The 23287-nt window shown below is 33.6% G+C and overlaps 1 protein-coding gene across 1 annotated transcript in view; it reads left to right on the top strand.

The window, feature by feature from the left end:
• Nucleotides 1-2613: 2613 nt before the first annotated feature.
• Nucleotides 2614-23287, top strand: part of LOC114337570 (uncharacterized) — a 255111-nt gene continuing 234437 nt past the window's right edge. Inside the window, exons 1-2 of the mRNA XM_050647708.1 lie at nucleotides 2614-2631; nucleotides 2930-3209. Of these exons, the coding sequence (XP_050503665.1) occupies nucleotides 2614-2631; nucleotides 2930-3209 (298 nt within the window). The remainder of the gene's footprint in view (nucleotides 2632-2929; nucleotides 3210-23287) is intronic.

The following is a 23287-nucleotide window of genomic DNA, read 5'->3' as shown; positions in this document are numbered from 1 at the left end:
ACCTTGAAAATCAGTTGATGCTGACTTCAACAAATGAGTAGATGCCTATGCATTTAATCGTTAGCCAAAAAACTTGTTTTGTGCATTCCAAGTGACATGTGTAAAAATTTAGTAAAACTGGACACCCAGTGTTTAAAAAAATTCATACTTATTTTAGAAATGACCGCTTGTCTAATTTTTTTTTGTATTTTATCAAAAACAATATTTCCGATTGTTCAGATTTTTTCGTAACGAGCGTCCTTTTTCCTTCAGAACCCGTTTTTTAGTCGATTTTGGAGATTAAGGAATTGGGGGTAATAGACCCAATTTTTGCTAAATCTTATTTTTTATCAGTTAAACGTAAAAAATGTAAACGTTTATTCAGGTTCTATCGATCTCATAAAATATTAATATCCCCTTCAAAAACCCACAAAACCATTTAATTAAAATCCATGAAAAAATATGTTTTTTTTTGGTGGTTAAACGGTCGATTTTTTAATGTACTAACGGATTCAGTTACTTCAAATTATATATAACCCATAGAAAAACCTTGATGTGTTGATCTATTTAGAATATAGTTTTTGATAAACATAAAACAAAGATAGAATTAAACCTACAGCCATCTCCAAAAAAAACTTATTCGCTTTAAAAATTGTTATTTTCCTAACAAGTGCAGAAAGTGATACTTTTCCGCACGCGACTGCAGTTTGCTGAACGACGCGAAGCGGGAGTTCGGCAAGCAGTCGAGTGCGGAAAAGAGACTTTCTGCAAGAGTTAGGAACAATATTTTTTCTACGAGTCTTTAAAAAATTAATAAATCTTATTCAATTATTTTAATTAAAATATGAAAATACATACACAAATTAATTCTTTGACAAGGTTGTCAAAACCAAACTTTCAATATAATTATTTAGCAGGACGACGGTCTTGGTTTCCCTGACGATGATTCAAAGCGACTGTTATTGTCTACCGATTTGACTTTCGAATATTATGTCAAAATAATTTTATTTTATCGAATTGTCAGTAGTAATTGCACAAGAGCTCTAAAATAATTAAATTTTTCTCGAGTAACACTTTTGACAGTTTTAATTTCACGAGCCGAAGGAGAGTGAAAGTGTCACGAGGGCAAAAATTCTATATTAATTTTAGAGATCGAGTGCAATTTCTTGCGATTATTTCATGAACAAAATTGTTCAAAACCAAAATTTTATTGTAATTTATTTATGTAAGTACAAATTAGTACAATTAAACAAACAGTTGTTATAGATATTAATTTGACGGTTGAAAGTCATCACTTTTATAATTTTTAAAACATTAATTGTTATTAATGTCACTGAATGTATTTTTTCGTAGCAACGAAGGGCATCTGACGTAATATATTTGACGACGGGAAATTATCAAAAATTATCGATTTAATTTAGATTTCTGTAGCTTTCTGTTGGTCAGAATCTCCTATGAATGAAATAATCGCGTTAATTTCATTAAAACAGGAACACAATAAGATACATTTGAAATAAAATAGTAAATAATGTCTAAATATTAGTTTATTGCGTGTATTATAATTATTTTATGGCCATATTAAAATATCTAAACGCGTGCGGAAAGGTAAAACGCGTGCGGAAAAGTAAAACGCGTGCGGAAAAGTAAAACTTTCTAAACTAAAACGCGTGCACGAAAGTAGACATTTTTGCACGCTCGTAGAAAAAATAAATTTTTAGGTTATTTACACTCAATTTACGGGTCTATAAAAAATAGACGTATTAATAATAACGGTATTAATAATTTGTAATAGCGTCGAACTACTGGTTGGCATCAGGAAAGATGTCCCCCGAAACGGAAGGTTCGTTATTGGCCATTCAAGATCAGGTTATACCAACCAAAAATTACCTGAAATATATCGTCAAAGACCCTCAGGTCCAAAACGAGAAATGCCGATATGGATATGCCAAGAAACCATCCAACATATTACCGGGGGTGCCAGGCATTTGCTGCAACTGAATACAAGTAACGACATGACTCAGTAGGAAAGATCCTTCATCAAGAGATAGCTATTAAACTGTGACTTCTCCAAATGGAATATCTCCCATATTATCAATACGTTCCTGAGAGTATGCTTGAGAATGACAACTATAAGCTATACTGGGACTGCACTGTGCTCACAGAGTAAACAGTGGCACATAAGAAACCAGATCTTGTATTAGTAATTAAATTAAAGAGACAAACAACACACATTGATGTGGCGATTTCTAACAACAATAATCTACGCACTAAATTTACTGAAAAAATCGCCAAGTACAGAGACCTGGAAATTCAAATAAATACGGAGACAATGGAGAATGCAAAGTACCCAGACAATAACGATTATTATGTCTACTACTGGAGTCATTCCGAAGACCCTCCTCGAAAACCTAAAAAAGCTGGGTTTCAATGAACATCGTTATAAGACCATGCAGGAAGCTGTACTACTCGCGACGGCCAGAAGTGTATGAAAATTTTTGGGAGATCCACCTGCATAGGGTCACCAAGTCACCTACGACTCGATAACATGTAAAGAGTCCTACCAGAGCTCAATTCGTTTGGTACCGTAGGTACCTGGGATGAGTCAATTCTTCCCTTAGAGGGAGTGTGAGCCGTATGGCTAAATCTGGATTTGTAATAGCCTCAACTATCCATCTGATTTTTTTGAAATTGTTAAATTGATTTCATCCCACCTAAAAAGAAAAAAAAACGAAAAATTACGTTTTTGGTTGGAAGGGTGAGGGTGAAGGGCGTGGGGGTTAAAATTGCGCTAAATTTTATTTTTTGATCTGATCACATATCACATTTGATGATACAAAAAATTAAAAAATTGAGTTTTGGACATATTGCCTATATTAACTGCGGGCACCCTTTTTCATCTTCAATTTCATTGCAATTATTAAATTTTATTTGATTTTCATTTTCTTTTCAGTTGACATTCGACAGCTTTACCCTGGGCCGATTCGTGTCTTTTACAACGGACGGTTGTCCGGACGGTGCCTTACAAATATCGGAATCCAATCGACCCCAGGTGGGGGGCTCTTGGTGCGGGACCTCCTGGGGCCCCGCGATCTACTACAGCGAAACCAAAAGTGTTACCGTTTCCGTCAATCTCTTTCGTCTCTCGAAGGTTGAAAATGGATACAACTTCGACTATAGGATGGAGTACAAGTTTTTGAAGAGGAAAGCTGCCATTGTTCGATATGGAGGAAGTAAGTATTTTATAATATACATATTATGTTTTGTAGTGAAATATTATGGACGGAGAGGCAGCACTGAAAAATCTCTTTGAATTTACTAAAGCTAGATTTTTCACAGTTGATTACTGTGATTGCCTAGAGAAACATACTGCGGTCGGTCAGGCGAAACGTAGAACAGAGGTTACTGAGAGGGCATCAAAGTTGCTTTCCTACGAAGGTAATTAAATCAATTTACTAAGGCTGAAAATCAGTACACACATTCTAAATTAAATATAAATAAAAGTTATTATAGTCGGTCAGCTGTATGACGGGACAGAGCCGGTCGGTCGGCTCCAATAGTCAATTGAGGAAATGAAGCATTTTGGCTCTTAATTCTTTCGTCCAGCATGGATTTACTTGAAATTTTCACAGAAGGTAGGGAATATGCCAAGGATCATTTTCTATATCATGCCGCTATCATACGCTAAAACCATGGGGGGTGGTTGCCACTCCATCTCGGGGATGGCAATTTTTTATTTCATTTTAACCATGTAATTCGATGGAAAAAGTGGTTCTAAGAAAAAAATGTTTTTTACATTTTCTTCGTAAAACTAATATTTTTCGAGTTATTCGCGCTTGAAAATAACAGTTTTTCGACGAAAAAATTGACTTTTTTAGAGGGTTTTTTGTGAATACCTCGAAAAATATTCATTAAATCAAAAAAACTGTAGATATCAAAATTGTATCTCTTAGTAACACAAACCAAATTCTTTTGCAATAATATCTTTAAGACCAATACAAACCGAGATACGGCATGTTAAAGGTTAGCTTTTTTCGTCAAATGCATAATTTGAAATATTCAAAGCCAAATAATGGGAAATATTTGCATTTTTCGAGGAAAACTTAAAAAACCTTTATTCAAGTATATAAATAGACCTTTCAAAAAAAATAATAAAAAGTTTCTAGCATTTATATTCATAGCAAAAATTAAGCGACTTATAATAAAAAAAATGTCGGTACCTGCTTTTCTCTACGAAAAAATTAGTGAAAACAACCCCCTAATTACCTTCCTAATTCAAAATCGTCTTCACCTTTCTGTAGTTCCCTTTATATTTATATTATCAATACACTCAAGGAGTTTGACCTATTTAAAATGCCTAATTTTGGAAAAATTGGAGTTTAAAGAAAAATTGAATTTTTGCAATTTGGTATTTTTTCCAATTTACTTCAAAATATCTCTAAAAATACTGAAGATACGAAAAAAATTATAAACTACTAAATTGTAGCTTCTTTAATGACTAAAATTACCCTGTGCATAGAATTTCATTACAGTGAATAGTTAGCCAGATATAGCTGCTTAAAACCTCTATTTACCAGCAAACACCCCCTTATTCGAGCCCTTTAAACCCGCCCCAATTAAAAACTAAGGGATCTTACGGGATTTAATTTACAGTCTTACCCCGCATAGGGATAATGCAAAGAGAATGATGATGATGATATCAACATTAACCGAACATATGCCGGTTTTCAAAATATTTTGTCAACGTGTATATTTTTATCTCTTTCGTAATATCAAAATACTAGATAATATAATATGGCTAAATTAATAGCTCTGCGGATATTACGAAACGTTTAAATATCCCGTTTGATAACCCAAATCGGCATTAAATTGGCATTATCTCCATGGGTCCACATCCATATCAATCTTGTTGAATTATTAAACACTACAGCTGCGAACGTATCGATATGTATAAATAATAAGCCATCCCGGGATTCGCTGACGATCTCATCAAGTAAATATTTCTCTTAAACTTAACACGGATCCGCCGGGAAGTTTTGAGCCTTTTCCAATTTTCCCTATGGCGTATTAGTCAAGCGGAGGTCCATTTATGTGAAATTCGGGGCCTTTTAGGCCCTCAATATATAACTGAAAAGAGATAACAAAACCGATACGAGAAAATGGTGCTTTTTAACATACACTACTCAACAAATAGAAAAGGGCAGTTTGATTAGATTTCCGCATTTTCACAAATGAATATAATATTGAAATGTTTTTATTTCTTCTAATTTATATAACTTTACGCACTTAACTCATGTAGTTTTTATTTATGTAATTTATTACACTTACTATTTACAATAATTTGTTACATGTTCGTCCTATAATTTATAAAATAATATACAAGGTATTCAAGTGCGCACAATTACAGTAAAAAATCAATGAGTCTGTTCCATACAAATTTCCTTATTTATATTTTTTGGAGTCGGTTCTGTATTACTCTAGAAAAGATAGCTTTCTTCATGACGTTGCACCGTTTATTTGGATTTTCATTCGACGCTATTCCAAATCCATATCGAAACACAGCTTGTTTAAGAGCTGTTCTAGACCTCTTTGAGAATTGATCATGAACAGGTCTAATTAATTATGATAAGTAAAGCTCGGATTTATAGGCAATAAAAATTGAAGAAAAAGGCTCCTATATAGGCAAAGATTTTTATTAAAAAAGGCAGGAATATTAACATTTAGGCAAAATATAGGCAATAAAGGGATATAACTTATTATTTATAACCACTTAAAATTTTATCATTAATAGAAACAACTAAATGTTTTTCAATATTTTCGGTCTTAAAAATATGTCTTCGATCACTTAAAATTAATTTGTACATTGAAGACGAACGTTCGACATCGACAGATGTAATTGGAGCATATTTCAGAGCGGATAATAAATCTGGCATAATTTGTAATTCCTCGGAAAATGTCCCATTCAAAACTTTAGCAACATTAGATAAAAACGAAAAACCTTCATTCTTGTCGAAAACATATTTCATTTTTTTAAAAATTAATTGACCGTTACTTCCAAGTGCCGATTTAATTTTCGTCTTTAAATTATCTATTAATTGTACTGACTCACATAAATTTATCTCTTGTTTTTCTAATAAGGTAATTGTGGTAACTATTAATTTATAATTGTCATTGATATAAGCGAGTTCCTGTTTCAATTTGGGATTTTTTAATATTTTTTTTGCTTCTCGAATGGCTTCGGAAATATCATCATCAAATTCTGACATAACTAATTCAATTTCATTGCAGTGTTCAAAGTAAAAAAAACTGCTTCGAGCCAGGTTCCCCACCTTGTAATTACTGGTTTAGGTGGCAAAGGGACACCGGGAAGTCTTTCTTTATATATTTGCACCCTCAACGGAGCCTTTACAAAAACTTTTTTCATAGAATTTAAAAAATTATTTACCAACGGAAACATTTCTTATTTCTTCAGCAATTCTATTTACCCCGTGGGCTACACAAGTGCAATGAATTAAATTAGGCTAAAAAATCTTTAAATGAACAGCAGCTTTTAACATATATTCCGCAGCATCTAACAGCATTAAAACTATTTTATTCACTGATATAGGGTTGGGTAAAAAGAGGTTTGTTAAACTATCTTGTATAAATCGACTTATTGTTAAATTGTTTGTTTTTTCCAATTCTTTAACGGCAACTAAATAAGGTTTTCTCGCAAAGTTTTCGTTCAAAATTCCAATCATTAAATTAGCTATATACCTGCCGCATACATCTGTCGTTTCATCCACGATAATATACAAAAAATTGCCCTCTAACTCCCGCTTAATTTTTAAAATACATACCACATAACATTTTTCCACAGTATGTTTTCTCAATGTACTCTCGTTCGGTAAGGATTTATTAAGATATTTTTCGAAAAAGCATTTAAAACTAGGGTTATTAACTTTATATAGAGGAATGTTGAATGCAATTATCATCTGGCATAAATAAAATTTAAATGCGTCTTCCTCCTTTTTTTTTTTGAACTGCTTAAACTATCCCGCAGAGATATTTGGGCTAACTTAGAGGAATTTAATTTTTCCAAATTACGTTTATGAAGTGGGGTTCCACAATTCTGGTCAATAAAGTACTTTTTTCTACTTGAAATCTGAGAATTTAAAAAAAAATAATTAGAATTCTAAAACCGCTTTAGAATTTAGTTATGTTTTGGGACGAGAAAAAAAGGGAAAAAATAAAACTTACCGATTTGCCGCATGGTTTACAAAATTCTCCATCTCCTTCTAGAGAAAGTTCTGAATAAGGTGCGATTCATAGCCTTAATTTAGATGTCATCTTTTCACACAAATGTCTAAAACGTTTTAAAACGTGTTCTTTGCTTTTCGGTATACGCAACAAAACTAAACTAGGATATAGCAATATGTGACTAAACTCTGATACAGTAACTGACTGTACAACTGATAATAAACTAATAAAGCTTAGGGATTTCCAAATAGTTAACCCTCAAGTCTCGATCAGGTACATTTTCCTAGAAATCTGTTATATAAACAAACCATTGCTATTTTATTATTGACCCAAAATTTTATTATAGAATGGTTTAGTAATAGAATGGTATCATGGGTTTAAAAAAGGCACAAATAGGCGGAATTTACGAAAAAAGGCAAAAGTACAAAAAACAATTATAATAGGCAAAATAGGCAAAAAAAGGCATTTTGCCTATAATCCGAGCTTTAATGATAAGCGATATAATTAAAGAAGCCTTAGATATTTGTATAAACTACTCGTATAGCTAAAATGTAATTTTTTAAGACCCGAATTAAATCTTTATTAGGATTGTGGGTCACAGAGTATACATAAAACAGACTTGTAATTAACAAAGAATTGTAGAAATATATACCCCCATTAACCCTTTCTCGGGAGTGAATTGACATCAATCGCTTAATTAGATTACTTACGACGACATGGAAGTTCAAGTGTCGTAAATCTAAGCCTAATTAAATCTGGTATTAGAGGCCTGTCGCCTTGAACTAATGTTATTCGCAATAAATATTTTCCTCTGACGGATTAATTATTAGCTTTAAATAAACGCGTATTTGTATGTTTATTTCCAGAAGGCAGCCATTTTTAAAACGTATAATGAAATTTTAAGCGTTTGTTTAAGGAAGAAAATTTAGACTGGATTAGGTAAGATTAAGACTAGATTAACTTTACGTTAGGATAGACTAGGGTAGGTTATAATTGAGGCGCTCAGAGCAACAGTGGCCTAACCCCCAATACAAAGTTTTGAGATAAATCCAATCTTTGAATTCGTATTTCCATTATGCTTATAGGATGGTACAAATTATGTAGCATCATTTAGCCAAATACAGAGGTAGGTTGTGTGAACCCTTGTTACTCCTTCTTCTTCTTCTTATAATAGACCTCTTGCTTTTTACCTCTTGGCCTGTTCCTTACCGATTTTGAGCTTGTATTCGTAGCTGTAATGTTGACTGCCAGCTATCTCGCCACCTTTTAAAGGGCCTTCCTATTGGTCTCTTGCCTGTTGGCTTCGAATCCCTGGCCATACAGGCTGTTCTCTCGTTGTCCATTCTCGTCACATGCTGATTGCACTTTCGTCGTCTCTGTCTTCCCCACCGTACTATATCTTGTATGTTACAGAGATCTCTTATTCTGTCGTTCGGTATTCTGTATCTCAGTGTTTTCCCAGTTATTGACATCAGCGTTCTCATTTCTGATGTTCTCAGTATCCTCTTGGTTTCTCCTGTGTCACATCTTGTTTCTATCGCGTACGTGATGATTGGTCTTACACATGATTTGTATATGCGTACTTTCCCTTCCAGCCTCATATCTTTGTTTTTCCAGATGACATCCTTCAGACATCCTAACACGTAATTGGCTTTATTTGCTTGCTTTCGGACGCTCTCTTTAACATCCCCATAACTACATATTTCGATTCCCAGATATTGGAATTTCGAGACTTGTTCAATTAGTTCGTTGTTAATTACTAATTAGTAGGGAGCGGATTTATATTCGATCAATTTTGATGAAATATGCGCATATATATGCGGTAAAAAATTACGAAATATGTGCAAGATATGCACAAAAATTCAAAAAATGCGCATTTCAAGAAACCACAAATTTTCTGTTCTATTCTATTCTAGGGGGTTCTTTTATAGGGGGGGTGGCAATCTTATTTATTATCTTTCAAATAAAATAATTTTTTTATATATGCAATTTATTCACAAAAACTGCTACCAATAGTTACCTATTTAAAATAAAACAACAATATCACTATAAATTATCTTCGATTATAATTCACTAAAATTTGTTTTTCCAAATTCTTTACGAGGAAACATATTCTTTGATCAGATAAAATATTTTTATAACTTGAAAAACTCAGCGTATTTAAAATAACTTGTTAATTTCCGTTAGAAATTCGTAAAACTATGGTTAAAGGTGTAAATTCTTTTGACAATAGAGGATTTAAAAGAATTATCAGAATTATAGGTACCTACTAAATATAATAAAAGTAAATAAAATTCGGATTTCCAGGTAAACCATCCTTCATCATTACAACCTACAATCATTTTCTAACGGCGTACGATAAGCACTAGTAAATAAGTACTTTGTGTAAAGATCGGGTATTTTCTAAGAAAAAGTGAAAGGCAGTGAATGAGCCGTCTCTCTTCAGGTAGTCCTCGAATTAATATATATATATGAAGGGCTTAATGTGAAACAATGAAAAGCCTCAAAAAGGTAAAAATGAGATATTTGACTTTGAATGTTAAAAATAATATTAAAAAATCCAGTAACAACTTTTATTGTTTTAGTTTAGATATTTCGATGCATCATGCCCTATGAGATCATAGTTGACAACAATAATAAAATTACTTGAAACTCGAGAAAAAACAGCATTTATTTAAAAAAAAATGTGGCATGTTACATTATTCCATTAATAATAAATACCCAAATTTTAGATATATGTAGATTCATAATTTTCTATTATTGACTGAGTTCGTGGTGGTTTCAACCCTATACGTGTAAAACAGTGTTTATTTCTTTGTCTCCATCAACTTGTTGGAATTTTTGACGGGTGTGTTTGGTTTTGTCTTTTTTATTGACGGACCTTGTTCATTATCCTACAACCAAATGCAATAATATAACAAGCCACGTCACAAGCCACTACATTAATCTTGAATGGTAATAATGTGACAAGCCACATTTAGGAAAAAATTACATATCACTGTATTTTCATTACTTGAGTCACTTCTAGATTGTACATAGTCAGGGTTACGGTCACTGTCATCGAATGTCAAGTCAACTTTACTATTTTTCGTGCTAGAATCATCAGAACTCAATAATTATCCGAATTGCTTCCGCCCATGTTCGCCATTTTTATGGGGCTTGTCATTATGTCGAGTAGATACTAGAGACAAACTAGACCTATGCAATAGTGTGACCATAGATTTATCGGGCCATCTATTAACGAAGGGCTGAGATAATTTGTTAGTGGCTTGTTATACTATTACTTTAACCAAGAATAACACTAACATGTTTTGAAATCATGTGTGGCTTGTCATTGTTTCACATTAAGCCCTTCATATATACATACGACAGCCTGTGCGGGGAAATATTTTGTGTTGAATTAAAAAATTTTAAATTTATTTTGGACTTAAATGTTTTTAAATAGGCACAAAATATGCATGTTTCTTTAAAAATATGCATGTTTCTTTAAAAATATGCAAAATTTAGTAAAGTTCTCAAATATGCGAAATATGCATGCAGTATGCATTTAGCATAAAATCCGCTCCCTAACTAATTAGCATCTTATGGGTTCCCTTGACACTATCAGGGATTTTGTCTTGGCTGTTGATATTTTCATGTTGTAGTTCTTCGCCACTATATTGAAAGTTTGTGCCATTCGCTGTAGGTTATCCTCGTTATAGGAGATTAAGATTGCGTCGTCAGCATAACAGAGGATTTTTATTTGTTTTTCCGCCATCTTATATCCTTTTCCAGTACCTTTAATGTTTTCTATGATTTTGTCCATGACTAAATTAAAAAGCAATGGGCTCAAGCTATCCCCTTGTCTGATTCCGGAGTTGATTTATACTTCCAATGTTAGTTCATTCTCGACTTTCATTGTATTATAAGTTCATTCTCTTTCCCTCCACTTTTCCTTGTATTATAAGTTGAAGCAGATGGTATTTAGGTCCTCTAATTATATGGCCGAAGTATTCTGTTTTTCTCCTCTTTATGATGCTTATGAGCAGACGTTCCGAATTCATCATTTGAAGAACATCTTCATTGGAAGTGTGCGAAACCCACGATATCTTTAGGATTCGTCGATAGCACCACAATTCGAATGCTTCTATTTTGTTTAGCATTGTGGCTTTTAACGTCCATGTCTCACAACCATACAATAGGATAGACCACACATAACATTTCAGCACCTTCTTTCGAATATTCATCGACAGGTTTCTATTACATAAAACTGGTTTCCAGGTCATAAAAGCCTTCCGTGATATTTCGATCCATGTTATTATCTCTTCATCAGAGTCACAATTTACATTTAACCAGCTGCCAAGGTACTTGAAATGATTTACCCGTTCTAACTCCTCTCCATCAAGAGAAAGCTGACCTTGATCTATATTAATCTTTCCAACTGCCATCCACTTTGTTTTTGAAATGTTGATTTTAAGGCCTCTCCGATAGCTTGCTTCACTGACTAGATTTAGTAGTGTCTGAAGATCTTGTAAATTTTCAGCAAGAATGGCTGTATCGTCAGCGTATCTAATATTGTTGATTACTTCTCCGCCTAGCCTTACTCCCTCTTGTCTGTCATCCAAAGCCTCCCTAAAGATTTCTTCAGAGTACAGATTAAAAAGGGTGGGTGATAAAACACAACCTTGTCGTATTCCACGTTTTATCGGCAGTTTTTCAGTACGACTGTCTCCAATTTGGATAGAGGCTACTTGATTGTAATATAAGTATTTCAGCAGTCTTATATCGTAGTGGTCAAGTCCTGCTGCCTGCAGGCAATCGAAAAGTATATCATGTTGTACTCAGTCGAATGCCTTCTCGAAGTCGATGAAACAAACATAAACGTTCTTTCGGAACTCACAACTTTTTTGTAATAGAACGCGCATAAAAAAATAGTGCTTCTCTAGTTCCTAGACCATTTCTAAATCCAAATTGCTTATTACCCATTCTAGTTTCGCACAGAAGGAATACTCGGTTTTGTATAATAAGTAAAAGTATCTTAAGTGTGTGACTCATCAAACTGATTAGTCTAAAATTGCTGCATTTGGTGGGCCTGCTTTTCTTTGGTAATGTTATAAACAGTGACTCCAACCAATCATCTGGTATTTTTCCTTCGTTGTAAATTTTGTTAAAGAAAGTAGTCAAGTAGGTAATGTTTTCCTCATCCAAAAGTTTAAGTAGCTCAACAGGGATTTGATCTGGTCCAGGTGCTTTATTGTTTTTGGCTTGTTGTATTACTTTTATGACTTCTGACTTCAGTATACTGGGACCTCTGTCTAATTGATTGTCACAGGTAGTATTTGGAGCATTTTCTCGAGAAGCATCGTCAAAAAGGTCACTGATGTGTCTCTCCCATTCCTTGCACTGTTGTTCGTGATCACAAATTTTTCCGTCTGCGGTTTTAAGTACGTGAGCATTTTTCTGTTTTCTAATTCCGGTGGTATATTTAAGTTTCTTGTGGAGGTTGAAACTGTCATGCTTTTTTTGGAGGTCTTCTATTTCTTTACACGAATTCTCGAGCCAGGATTCTTTGGCCTGTTTAATTTTTCTTTTTATGAGTTTGTTAATTTCACGGTATTTGATAATATTTCTATTTTTGTATTTTCGTCGAACTTCCATCAAGTCTAGAATTTCTTGGTTCATCCATTCATTTTTTGCCAACATTGTACAGTAGGAAAAATGAAAGAATACCCATGAACGAACATATAAAACACGCTGTATTTTCCTGTCACCGTGTCACACAAAAAATTGGCCAGCGCAATTACATGTAATAATTATTGTTACATGTACTTGCACTGGACAATTTTCTTTGTGACACGGTGACAGGAAAATACAGCGTGTTTTATATGTTCGTTCATGGGTATTCTTTCATTTTTCCGACTGTAGGTGTTCTTAAAGATTCCCTTACGTCCTCTAAAATCGAGTTTTGAATATCGTACCAACATTCGTTAATAGTTCTGTTTTCGTTTGGTATATTTGATATTCTGTGCATTTTACTATTTATCTGCTGTGCTATGTGTTCGCGCGTTTGGGTGTTTTTAAGGGGGTCGAGATATATCTTACTAGGCTTAGTTGGCTTTGTTAGTTTCTTTAATTTAATTTGTATTTTGGAGCAAAGTAAATTATGATTTGAGTTTATGTCGGCGCCGGGGTAAGTTCTTACATCTTTAATATTGTTTCGAAATTGATGGTTTATTAGGATGTAGTCTATTTGATTCCGTACTATTTTACCTTGATGTCAATCTTGAGGGGATTTCCACGTGTAGAGACGCCTTTCTGGAAGTTGAAACCAGGTATTTGTAATGACGATTACTTCGATTAATAACTTACTTTGTTTTTCGGTAGATGGCTCTAGTTCATCCGTGACACTTCTTATTTTGCAATTCGGAAGGGCCCAAAGTATGATACGTGGAGTAATCGGAGAGAAGAGGATATGGGACTACTGATGAGGGGGAAACAACCCCCGAAACCGGTATAGACTCTTCCTGTACTCTCCGATTTAACCAGAGTATTATGCAGCTGCTGCATTTTCGTTTTTCAAAGAAATTGAAAATGTTTATACATTTTTAAAATTATTTAATTTTTATACGATTAGCAAAGTGTTTATTTTGCAAAGTGATCTACGAAAATCATTAGTGAGATACAGGTTATTTAGTAAACTTTTTTATAGTTAAGCGAGTTAAATAATGTTAAAGTAAGTAAAGTAAGTAAAGTAAGTTAAATTCCGTTTGGTTTACCTAATCCCTGGATCCACAGAAAACATAACAGAATTTGTAAATTCACGAAGGACTGTGAACAAAACACATCTTTGGCAGATAAAATTCTTCTTCGGAGCAAAATGCAGAACGGAGGAGAACTGAATAATAAATTACATACATTATGTAGATAGTTCTGATATCGCACAGAAAAAAAAAACACGAAAGTGGTTAAACGTCCCCTATGAGTCGCTCGGTTTTTGCTAAAGAATTTCCATTTATGAGATATTAATATAAGATTAATGGTAACAGGGGTTCTGATGGGGTAGAGATGCGTCTCAAATAGCCTCTCCTACTCAAATGTCAACCTCACCTTCACGTTGGTGAACCCTGTTACCACAAACGAGGCTCTGACCACCGAGTATCGGCGGAATAACTGTAACAACTGGAATTAAGGAAATGTAATTCCGATAAAAACCGGCCAACACGTCTTGGCAAGCGCGGCAGGTTTTAAAATCACGCCAAATACCCCCTAAAACAAAGTGAAAATGTCATTATCTAAAAGTGAAGTACCCCAGGCGAGTAGGAAAAACCTTCCAGAATCTCGCACTAAACTGATAGTCTGTCCCACGAACTCGGATTCTGGGGGGGGGGGGGACAAGATTATGACAAGTAAACATACCAAACCTAGAAAACCCTTAAAACTCAACGTCGCTACATATAATGCTAGATCCCTGGCAACTGAAGAACGAATCATAGAGATGGAAGCAGAAATGTCGAAAATTAAATGGGATGTGATAGGCGTTAGCGAGGTAAAACAGAGAGGAGAAAGCCTGAAAAAGCTGAAATCAGGTCATTTATTCTATCAGATCGGTAGTGAAACTGAAACAACAGGAGACATTGGCTTCTTTGTACATAGAAAGCATGAAATCAACATCATATCAGTAAAAAGTTTCTCTACTAGAGTAGCTTCTTTAACCTTAAAACTAAATGAACGGTATGCCTTAAAAATCGTACAGGTATATGCCCCAATAAGTAGCCATGCGGACTACGAAGTAGAGGAATTCTACGATGACATTGTTCTAGCCTTAAATGATACAACAACACACTATACCATAATATGCGGTGACTTTAACGCTAAAATGGGGAGAAAGGCAGACGATACAGAAACATCACTGGGAAAATTTGGTTTGGGAGATAGAAACGAACGCGGTGAAACTTTACTTAGTTTCCTGCTGGAGAAAAATCTATTTCAAATGAATAGCTTCTTCTACAAAAAAAGAACATCGTAAATGGACGTGGCAGAGCCCAAATGGAAAAACTAGAAACGAGATCGATTTTATAATCACCGACAAGAAGCAAATCTTTAAAGACGTTACAGTTCTAAACCAGTTTTCAACAGGTAGCGACCACAGAATGGTAAAAGCCTCTATAAAAATAGACCTTGGGAAAGAGAGATACCGCATGATCAAAAAGAAGTCCACAACTACCTGGACCGAGCCTAAAAATATAAATGCATTTGAAGAACATATCAACAGCATTCTCGAAAGCGACAGGAATACAGACCTAAATGTTAACACCCTTAATGACATTATAATACAAGCTACAGAAGAAAGACAGAAGATACACTGCCAAAAGACATAACATAACGACAGAGTAAGCCCCCAAATACAAGCATTAATGGAAGAGCGGAGAAAAATGCAAAGTAATAGAAATAAAGAACACCACGAACTTAGAGAGATAAGTAAAAGAATACAAAAATCTATTAGGACGGACAACCGAAAATATAAAAACGAACAAATTCAACAAACAATTGAAGATAACAAGAGCCTCAAAGTTCTAAGAAGAAAATTAACAAATGGCAAAAAAGAAATAACTAAATTAAAGGATAGAGATGGAAATATCATCATCAACAAAGATGAATTATTAAGGGTAGTAGAAGACTTCTATACAGAACGGTACAACAGCCAACAAAACCATGATGAGTCACTAGAAGATTCAGGAAAAAGGTTAGTCAACCACGGATCGGAATTGATGCCTGAATTATCAACAGACGAAATCAGGAACGCATTGAGAAAAATGAAAAGAAATAAAGCTCCGGGAGAAGACAATATCGTTATAGAAGCCGTAAAGATTGGAGGAGACAGACTTTTATACAACATAAAGAAATTGTTCAACTTATGCCTGCACCAAAGTGAAACACCTACAAGATGGCACAGTGCACTTACCATCTTATTACACAAAAAGGGCGATCCAAGAGACCTCGAAAATTACCGGCCCATAAGCCTATTAGACCACCTCTATAAGTTATTCACAAGAATAATAACAAATAGACTGGAAACAGCATAATGAGAGCATTGGAGGAAAGTCGTATAGATTATCGGTACTCCAAACTGATAGCGAACATATACAATAATGCAACCATGGCCGTCCGACTACACAAAGGTACCAAATCTACAAAATTAAAAGAGGAATTAGACAGGGAGATACGTTATCTCCCAAACTCTTTACGGCAGTCCTTGAACACGCTTTCAACCAATTGGAGCGGGACGCCAAAGGAATAAATGTCGACGGTGAAAGGCTCTCCCATCTACGATTCGCAGACGACATAGTTCTTATAACAGACAACTTAAAAGAGATTAGAACTATGCTTACTGAGTTAGATGGCGCCTGTATAAGGGTTGGTTTAAACGTAAATTTTGGAAAGACACAATACATGACAAACCTGGTACCAAGCGAAAATCCAAAAGTCGACGTCGACGAAATAGCATTGGTCCATAAATATAAATACTTAGGACATGAAATCCAAATTGCCAGGGACAATCAAACTGCTGAATTACAGAGAAGGATTACCTTAGCATGGGCCGCATATGGAGCTCTATCAGACATCTTCAAGAGCAACTTGCCAAATTATTTGAAAAGGAAGACGTTCAACCAATGTGTGCTTCCAGTCATGACTTACGGCGCTGAAACATTATCGTTAACCCAGGCCACAGCAACGAAACTTAGAGTGGCCCAAAGAAGAATGGAACGGTCACTACTTGGACTGACTCTCAGAGACAGGGTCAGAAACGAAGAAATCAGAAGAAGGACAGGCGTCACAGATGTCATAGAGCGAGTAGCATGGCTGAAGTGGAATTGGGTGGGCCATGTAGCCAGAATGAAGGACGGGAGGTGGACCCAAAAAATTACAGTGTGGAGACCAAGCGAAGACAGAAGAAGTAGAGGTAGACCGCCTACACGATGGACAGACGACGTCAAAAGGATTGCTGGGAATTGGTTGCAGAAAGCCCAAGACCGACAAAATTGGAAGAAATTAGGGGAGGCCTATGTTCAACTTTGGATGCAGAAGGCTGGATGATTGAATATAACAGAATGTATTCAGTATATTTTTTAATATCGCTCTAGATAAACTCCACTTCCATTACTTGGTTGTATTTTGAGATATCTTAATGAACGTAAATATTTATTTACATTTATAATTACAAAATTACTCTTTTAACAACGTTCGTCCATTATCATGGAAACTTCGGAAGTAACTGTAATCGATGTGCTAATGTTTTATTCAAAACTTCGCTTTATTGGTAAGGAAAATAATTAAAAATGGAGTCATTTTTAACAGTTACGGTAATAAATATCTAATAATTTTTATCGGTTCTATATGAGTAGAATAACAAAAAATATTCCAAAACCATCAAAATTTTTACTCGTATATTTTATTCAATAACAATTTAAGTGCAAAAATTGGTGATTTTTTAAATTTTCGTGTATATTATTCAACGAGCATGTAACGATGGCTTTTCCTCACCATTCGTAATTCATCAGAGTGAGTAATAGAACTTACATGCGAGTAGAATACTATATTTTTTCTACGACCTTTTTTACAATTTTAATTAGTAAAAAAATATAATTATCAACTACTCGAGATTAAAATTAATATTAACAAAAGTAAATGTTGTTTACCAATAGAACGCTACTGAATAATTGGTTGACTACTATTAGCAAATTATACTATATTATGTATTGTAAAATAACAAGAAATAGTCCATTCGTGTTCAATTCGTTTCCGAAAAAATGTAAGCAGAAATTATTTGTACCTACTGTGAATATAATAAATAGGAAATGGCTATTATCGGTGGACGTATTTTATAAAAATTTAATGCACATTTATATTTAACTATATATAATATAATAATATAACTATACATATATTATGTTAATATAAATTTATCACAATATAACTTTATAGAATAAAAATATAAGTTATAAATTTCAATAAACACAATAAAAATGAGCTAATGTCACTTAGTCCAGGTCAATAAGGTTTTTTCCATGACACTCGAGCAGCCAGGGTACTGAAGCGTTTTTTCGACAGTTAATACCTTTAAGAGCAAATTGTAACTATTTCCTGCGTAGGATCTGGCGGCCATTTTTATTTATAAACAATTAAGTGTCAAAAAATGGCATTTTTCCCTTTTTTTTTCAAATCAATGGAAAACAGTGAAACTTATGGTTTTTTCATACAAATGGCTTTGAGATTATGGAAAAAGCTTTAAAATGACGTATTACAAAGTTTGATATACTCATTTATTGTTAATATAATTGCGAAAAAAGGTCGGAATTGCAAAAAAAATTAATTTCGCAATATCTATTGTAAAAATTACTGTACAGCTTTGAAATTTTTATCATATAAGGTTTCTTTGGTACTTAATATGTAATAAAAATTTTAAAGCGATTCATTCAATTGTTTAAATTTTATTCAAATTGTTTATCCCAGAGAGCATTTTTTTTGCAATACCATAAGTCAGAAAGAAATGACGTTAGAACCATTCCACAGGTGTCAAATGAAAGAGCATGAGCTATATTTTCAACATGGTTTAAAAAAAGTGAATAAAAATGCATTTATTAGTAATAAATAATTATGCAAAAGTATCGTAAATCTTTCCTTATAAACTTTTTATTTTGTTATATATGAAATTATATATATTGTTATGCTCTACTTTATCTATTTATTTAGATTGATTAGCAAATTCTTAATTTAATTGATTACTCAATTATTTTATTTACTGCCTATGTAAAAACAAAACTTAATTCAAATTAAATTTTCCAATCAATTTTATTCTTAGGGCTAATTTTGTATTTGATACAATACCTGTGATTTGTGGCTTCTAGTATTTCTAGTTGCTTACTTCTTCCAGGGCGGAAACAGGGAAATTGAAAACACTCAAAATCATATAAATGTAATCTATTGTTTTTATCAAATAAGCCGTGTACATATGACTCAGAAAATAATAAAATTTAACTTTGTTGCAACAATTTCTAACTTAATAAATTAAAATCTAACTCTGATATCTCCTTGTTTTGACAAAAAAATTATTTAATTAATTTATTATTTACTCATACTAAATTTAATGAATTTTACTTTTCTCCTTTTGAATTGATTTCTCAAATTTGAAATGACTAACTGCGTTCAAAAAAATTGTTCAATAAACAAATAAACTAATATGGTTTTGATATAAACAAATTTTCTCCATTCCGACAAATGATTTGACTAACCTTTTTGTTTCTTCACTCCCTCGTTTTCTGGATTGCGCCGTCCTTGATTCTCCCAACACGTACTCTCTGGATGTTGCGAAAAAGTCCCTCACGTCAAAACTGCTTCCAAGAAAAACACACAGGACTTGCTCGAATTATATTACTCAGTTTTCCTTGCTCGATATCTTGTGCACAAAAGGATAATAATCAGCTACTCGTTCTAGACAAAACAAAAGGAATCTCCCTCGGACCAGGAAAAATAACTCTTTAACCGGTCGACAATTTGGTTTCAACTTGATTCTGCTCGCAAAGGCTGATCACACCACTCTACACTTATTACTCACTTTTAAAAACTCGACTGCCTTCCATCGATGTTCATTACACAGTACCGCTTATTTCTCTCTCAAATCTAGACTCCAACATCCATTATCCCTTCTCCCCATATTTTCCGTCCAATCAACAACAACCTCTCTCAAACCATTCATTTGTTATTAAACCAAATATTCTTCCACATAACTTTTCCAATTTGTCAAATTTCAAGAAATATCATAATTAGTTCTTTTCTACTTTCTACTTTTACATCTAAAAACTAATACAATTTGTTTACCAAATTAAAAACCTTCCTGGAAAGATCTTAAAAACGTTATTGTTCCCGTCAACGCTCTGTCCACTTTCTAATCACCGAATTGTTTGATAATGGCCCGTCCATTTGTTTAATAGCAAAATTAAATTCTATACAATTTTAGTCATATACAGGGTGATGAAAAAGTATGGTCTTATGGTCTTTAATATAAATTTAATTTTTTTGAATTTCTTTCAAAAAACAATTTTACAACAATATTTATTACAATTTTTTATCAATTATGATAGAAATAACAATACTTGGTAGTTGTGCACTTAAAACAAGGTAAAAAAGTTTTTTTTTGGAAAAAGTTGTTCAAAAAGTTTTTATTCGCTTCCTTTAAGCTAAGTTGAAAATATAGCTCTTCCATTTGACACCTGTGGACTGGTTCTAACGTCATTTTTTTCTGACTTATGTTATTTGCAAAAAAAATGCTCTCCGAGATAAACAATTCGAATAAAATTTAAACAATTGAATGAATCGCTTTGAAATTTTTATCACATATTAAGCACCAAAGAACCCTCATTTGACAAAAATTTCAAACCTGTACCTACACTACTTTTTACAGCAGTTATTGCGAAAATATTTTTTTTTGCAATTCCGACCTTTTTTCACAATTATATTAACAATAAATAAATATATCAATTTTTGTAATATGTCATTTTAAAGCTTTTTCCAAAATCTCAAAGATATTTGTACTTAAAAAATCATAAGTTTCACTGTTTTCCATTGATTTGAAAAAAAAAGGGAAAAATGCCATTTTTTGACAGTTAATTGTTTATAAATAAAAATGGCCGCCAGATCCTACGCAGGAAATAGTTACAATTTGTTCCTATAGGTATTACTTGTCGAAAAAACGCTTCAGTACCCTGGCTGCTGAAGTGTCACTAACAAGGTATATTTTTGTCTTATTACCCTGGCCTAACTGCCATTGAAAATGATAAACGTTAAAATTCATAGTAAACAAGGTATAAACCTAAAAAATATACTGACCCATTTATACAGTTAAATGTAACAGTGTAACAGTTAATGTACAGTCCCATGTTAACTTCCTGTCAAGGGTAATACCAAGGTATTTCATCTCTTCAGAGAAATTTAGACTGCAGTTAAGAATCCCAAAAACCCCAGTATTTGGGGGTTTTGAAATTTTCACACCTTACGGAAAAATCTGAAAAAAATCAAAAATATATTTTTTAATTAAATTCATAAACTACAAGAAAAATTAAACCTGCAGTCATCTCTAAAAAGAAGTTATACGCTTTTTTTAGAAGAACGAAATAAGCCTATGAATTGAACTACAAAGTGTTAGTAAAAAGCACTTTAAACAAAAAAGTCTAAGAGCATAAACGTACTTTTTTAAGTTGAATCCCCTCTCCAAACCGAAACAACTTTATTCCCTTCCACCTTTAGGTCCTTATCGCAAAACATTCGACGGTTGCATTCTTTATCTCACTGTCATAACTCAGAAAAGTTGTCTACAACAGTGTATTGTGGCTTGCGGAAAAAGGGACTATTCAGTGTTTGAGAGAAACTTTCAGACCTTTTGCAAATACTGTGGGTCTTTTAGCAGCAGAGGAAATGTGACTACTTGACCTATATAAGAGCCAAGACGGGAGAATCGTAATATTATACAGGTAGTAAAGTACTTGAGAAGTTTGGAGGTGGATAATTTGTTGGCTATATTTTATACGAAATTTGGTTCGTAAACATTTTAACGATGGGACAGATTGGAATAAGCAAACTTTGTACACATAGTCCTGGATCCCGCGTACCAAAAAAAGTTGATTAATAACAAGCTGAAAATTTGTTAATAGCTTAACGGTGTCTAGTCGGACAAACTTTGATGTACGGGAACACTGGAACAGGGAAATATTTAATTGTGGAACAGTTTAAAAATTTGGAACGTCAGATTACGAAAATGTCCCCATGTATTTTGTCGGTTAGAACATCCAATTGATTTGTTACCCTTTCATTAAACTCTCATGCAAAAATCAGACTGCTATTACTAACCAACACAATTCCTATTATTTGACATATTCTTCGTGTTCCACTCATTAAAATGCCCAGTTGGTGTTAAACATCAGTATGATTTTTGCATGAGAGTTTAATGAAATGGTAACAAATCAATTGGAAGTTCTGTCGGACAAAATACATCTGACGTTTTCGTAGTCTGACGTTCCAAATTTTTAACCTGTTCCACAATTAAAATTTCCCCTGTTCCAGTGTTCCCGTACATCAAAGTTTGTCCGACTAGACGCCGTTAAGCTATTAACAAATTTTCAGGTTGCTATTAATCAACTTTTTTTTAGTACGTGGGATACAGGTCTAACACTAATGCATCATGATCGAAAAAATATTAATCCTTGAACTGAACCGCTATTAATTTTTCATTGGATAATAACCTGGAATAATCAATTTTCTTCGTTTCTCCTAATGTCTAAGCTCGTCCATATTTCAGCTTTTTGTTGTAAACAGTAGTTCAGATTAACGAAATGTCTAATTTGGAAGATCTACAAAGGTAATAAAGATTGAGTTTAATGTTCGTATCTTCTTCTTCTTCAGCCTGTGTTCGTCCACTGCTGGTCATAGGCCACTTTCATTTGCTTCCATCGATTTCTACTCTTGGCAATTCTCATCAACTGCTTGCCCGCGACTTGTTTGATATCATCACGGATTTTGATTTTTACCACAGATCTTTTTTGTAGTTGATGTTACGTCATTCGTTAATTTTTGTGTTATTTCATTTATATCTTTCGTGTTGAATACTGGTACAGGTCCTAGTTTCTTTTATAGTTCACTTTGATATTCCTCTTGGTTCATTTCGAGTGCTTCTATGTTTGGTAATTTATCCTGTGTTATTAATTTTCTTCTATCGAATTTCGTATTTACTTCTATTCGCACCCTAGCTAATCGATGGCAACTACCAGGGGTGACAGAATTTAGTACAGTAACATCTTTAGCAATGTTTTTGAAGTTCTTCTTCTACTTCTTCTTTTTGTATAGACATGACTCTGTCTGTTTTTTCAATGTGCCTCTAGTAAGTTGTCGTTCCATCGTTTTCGTGGTCTTCCCACTGATCGTCTTCCTATTGGGGAACCGTCTCTCGCTGTCATGAGTACTCTATTTGTTGTCATTCGGCTTATGTGGTCATTCCATTCTATTTTCCTGTTTCTTACCCAGTTATTAATGTTATCGACCTTGC

This window comes from Diabrotica virgifera, chromosome 3 (assembly GCF_917563875.1).
Source record: "Diabrotica virgifera virgifera chromosome 3, PGI_DIABVI_V3a".
NCBI lineage: Eukaryota > Metazoa > Arthropoda > Insecta > Coleoptera > Chrysomelidae > Diabrotica > Diabrotica virgifera.
This window is presented reverse-complemented; position numbering and strand designations above follow the sequence as displayed.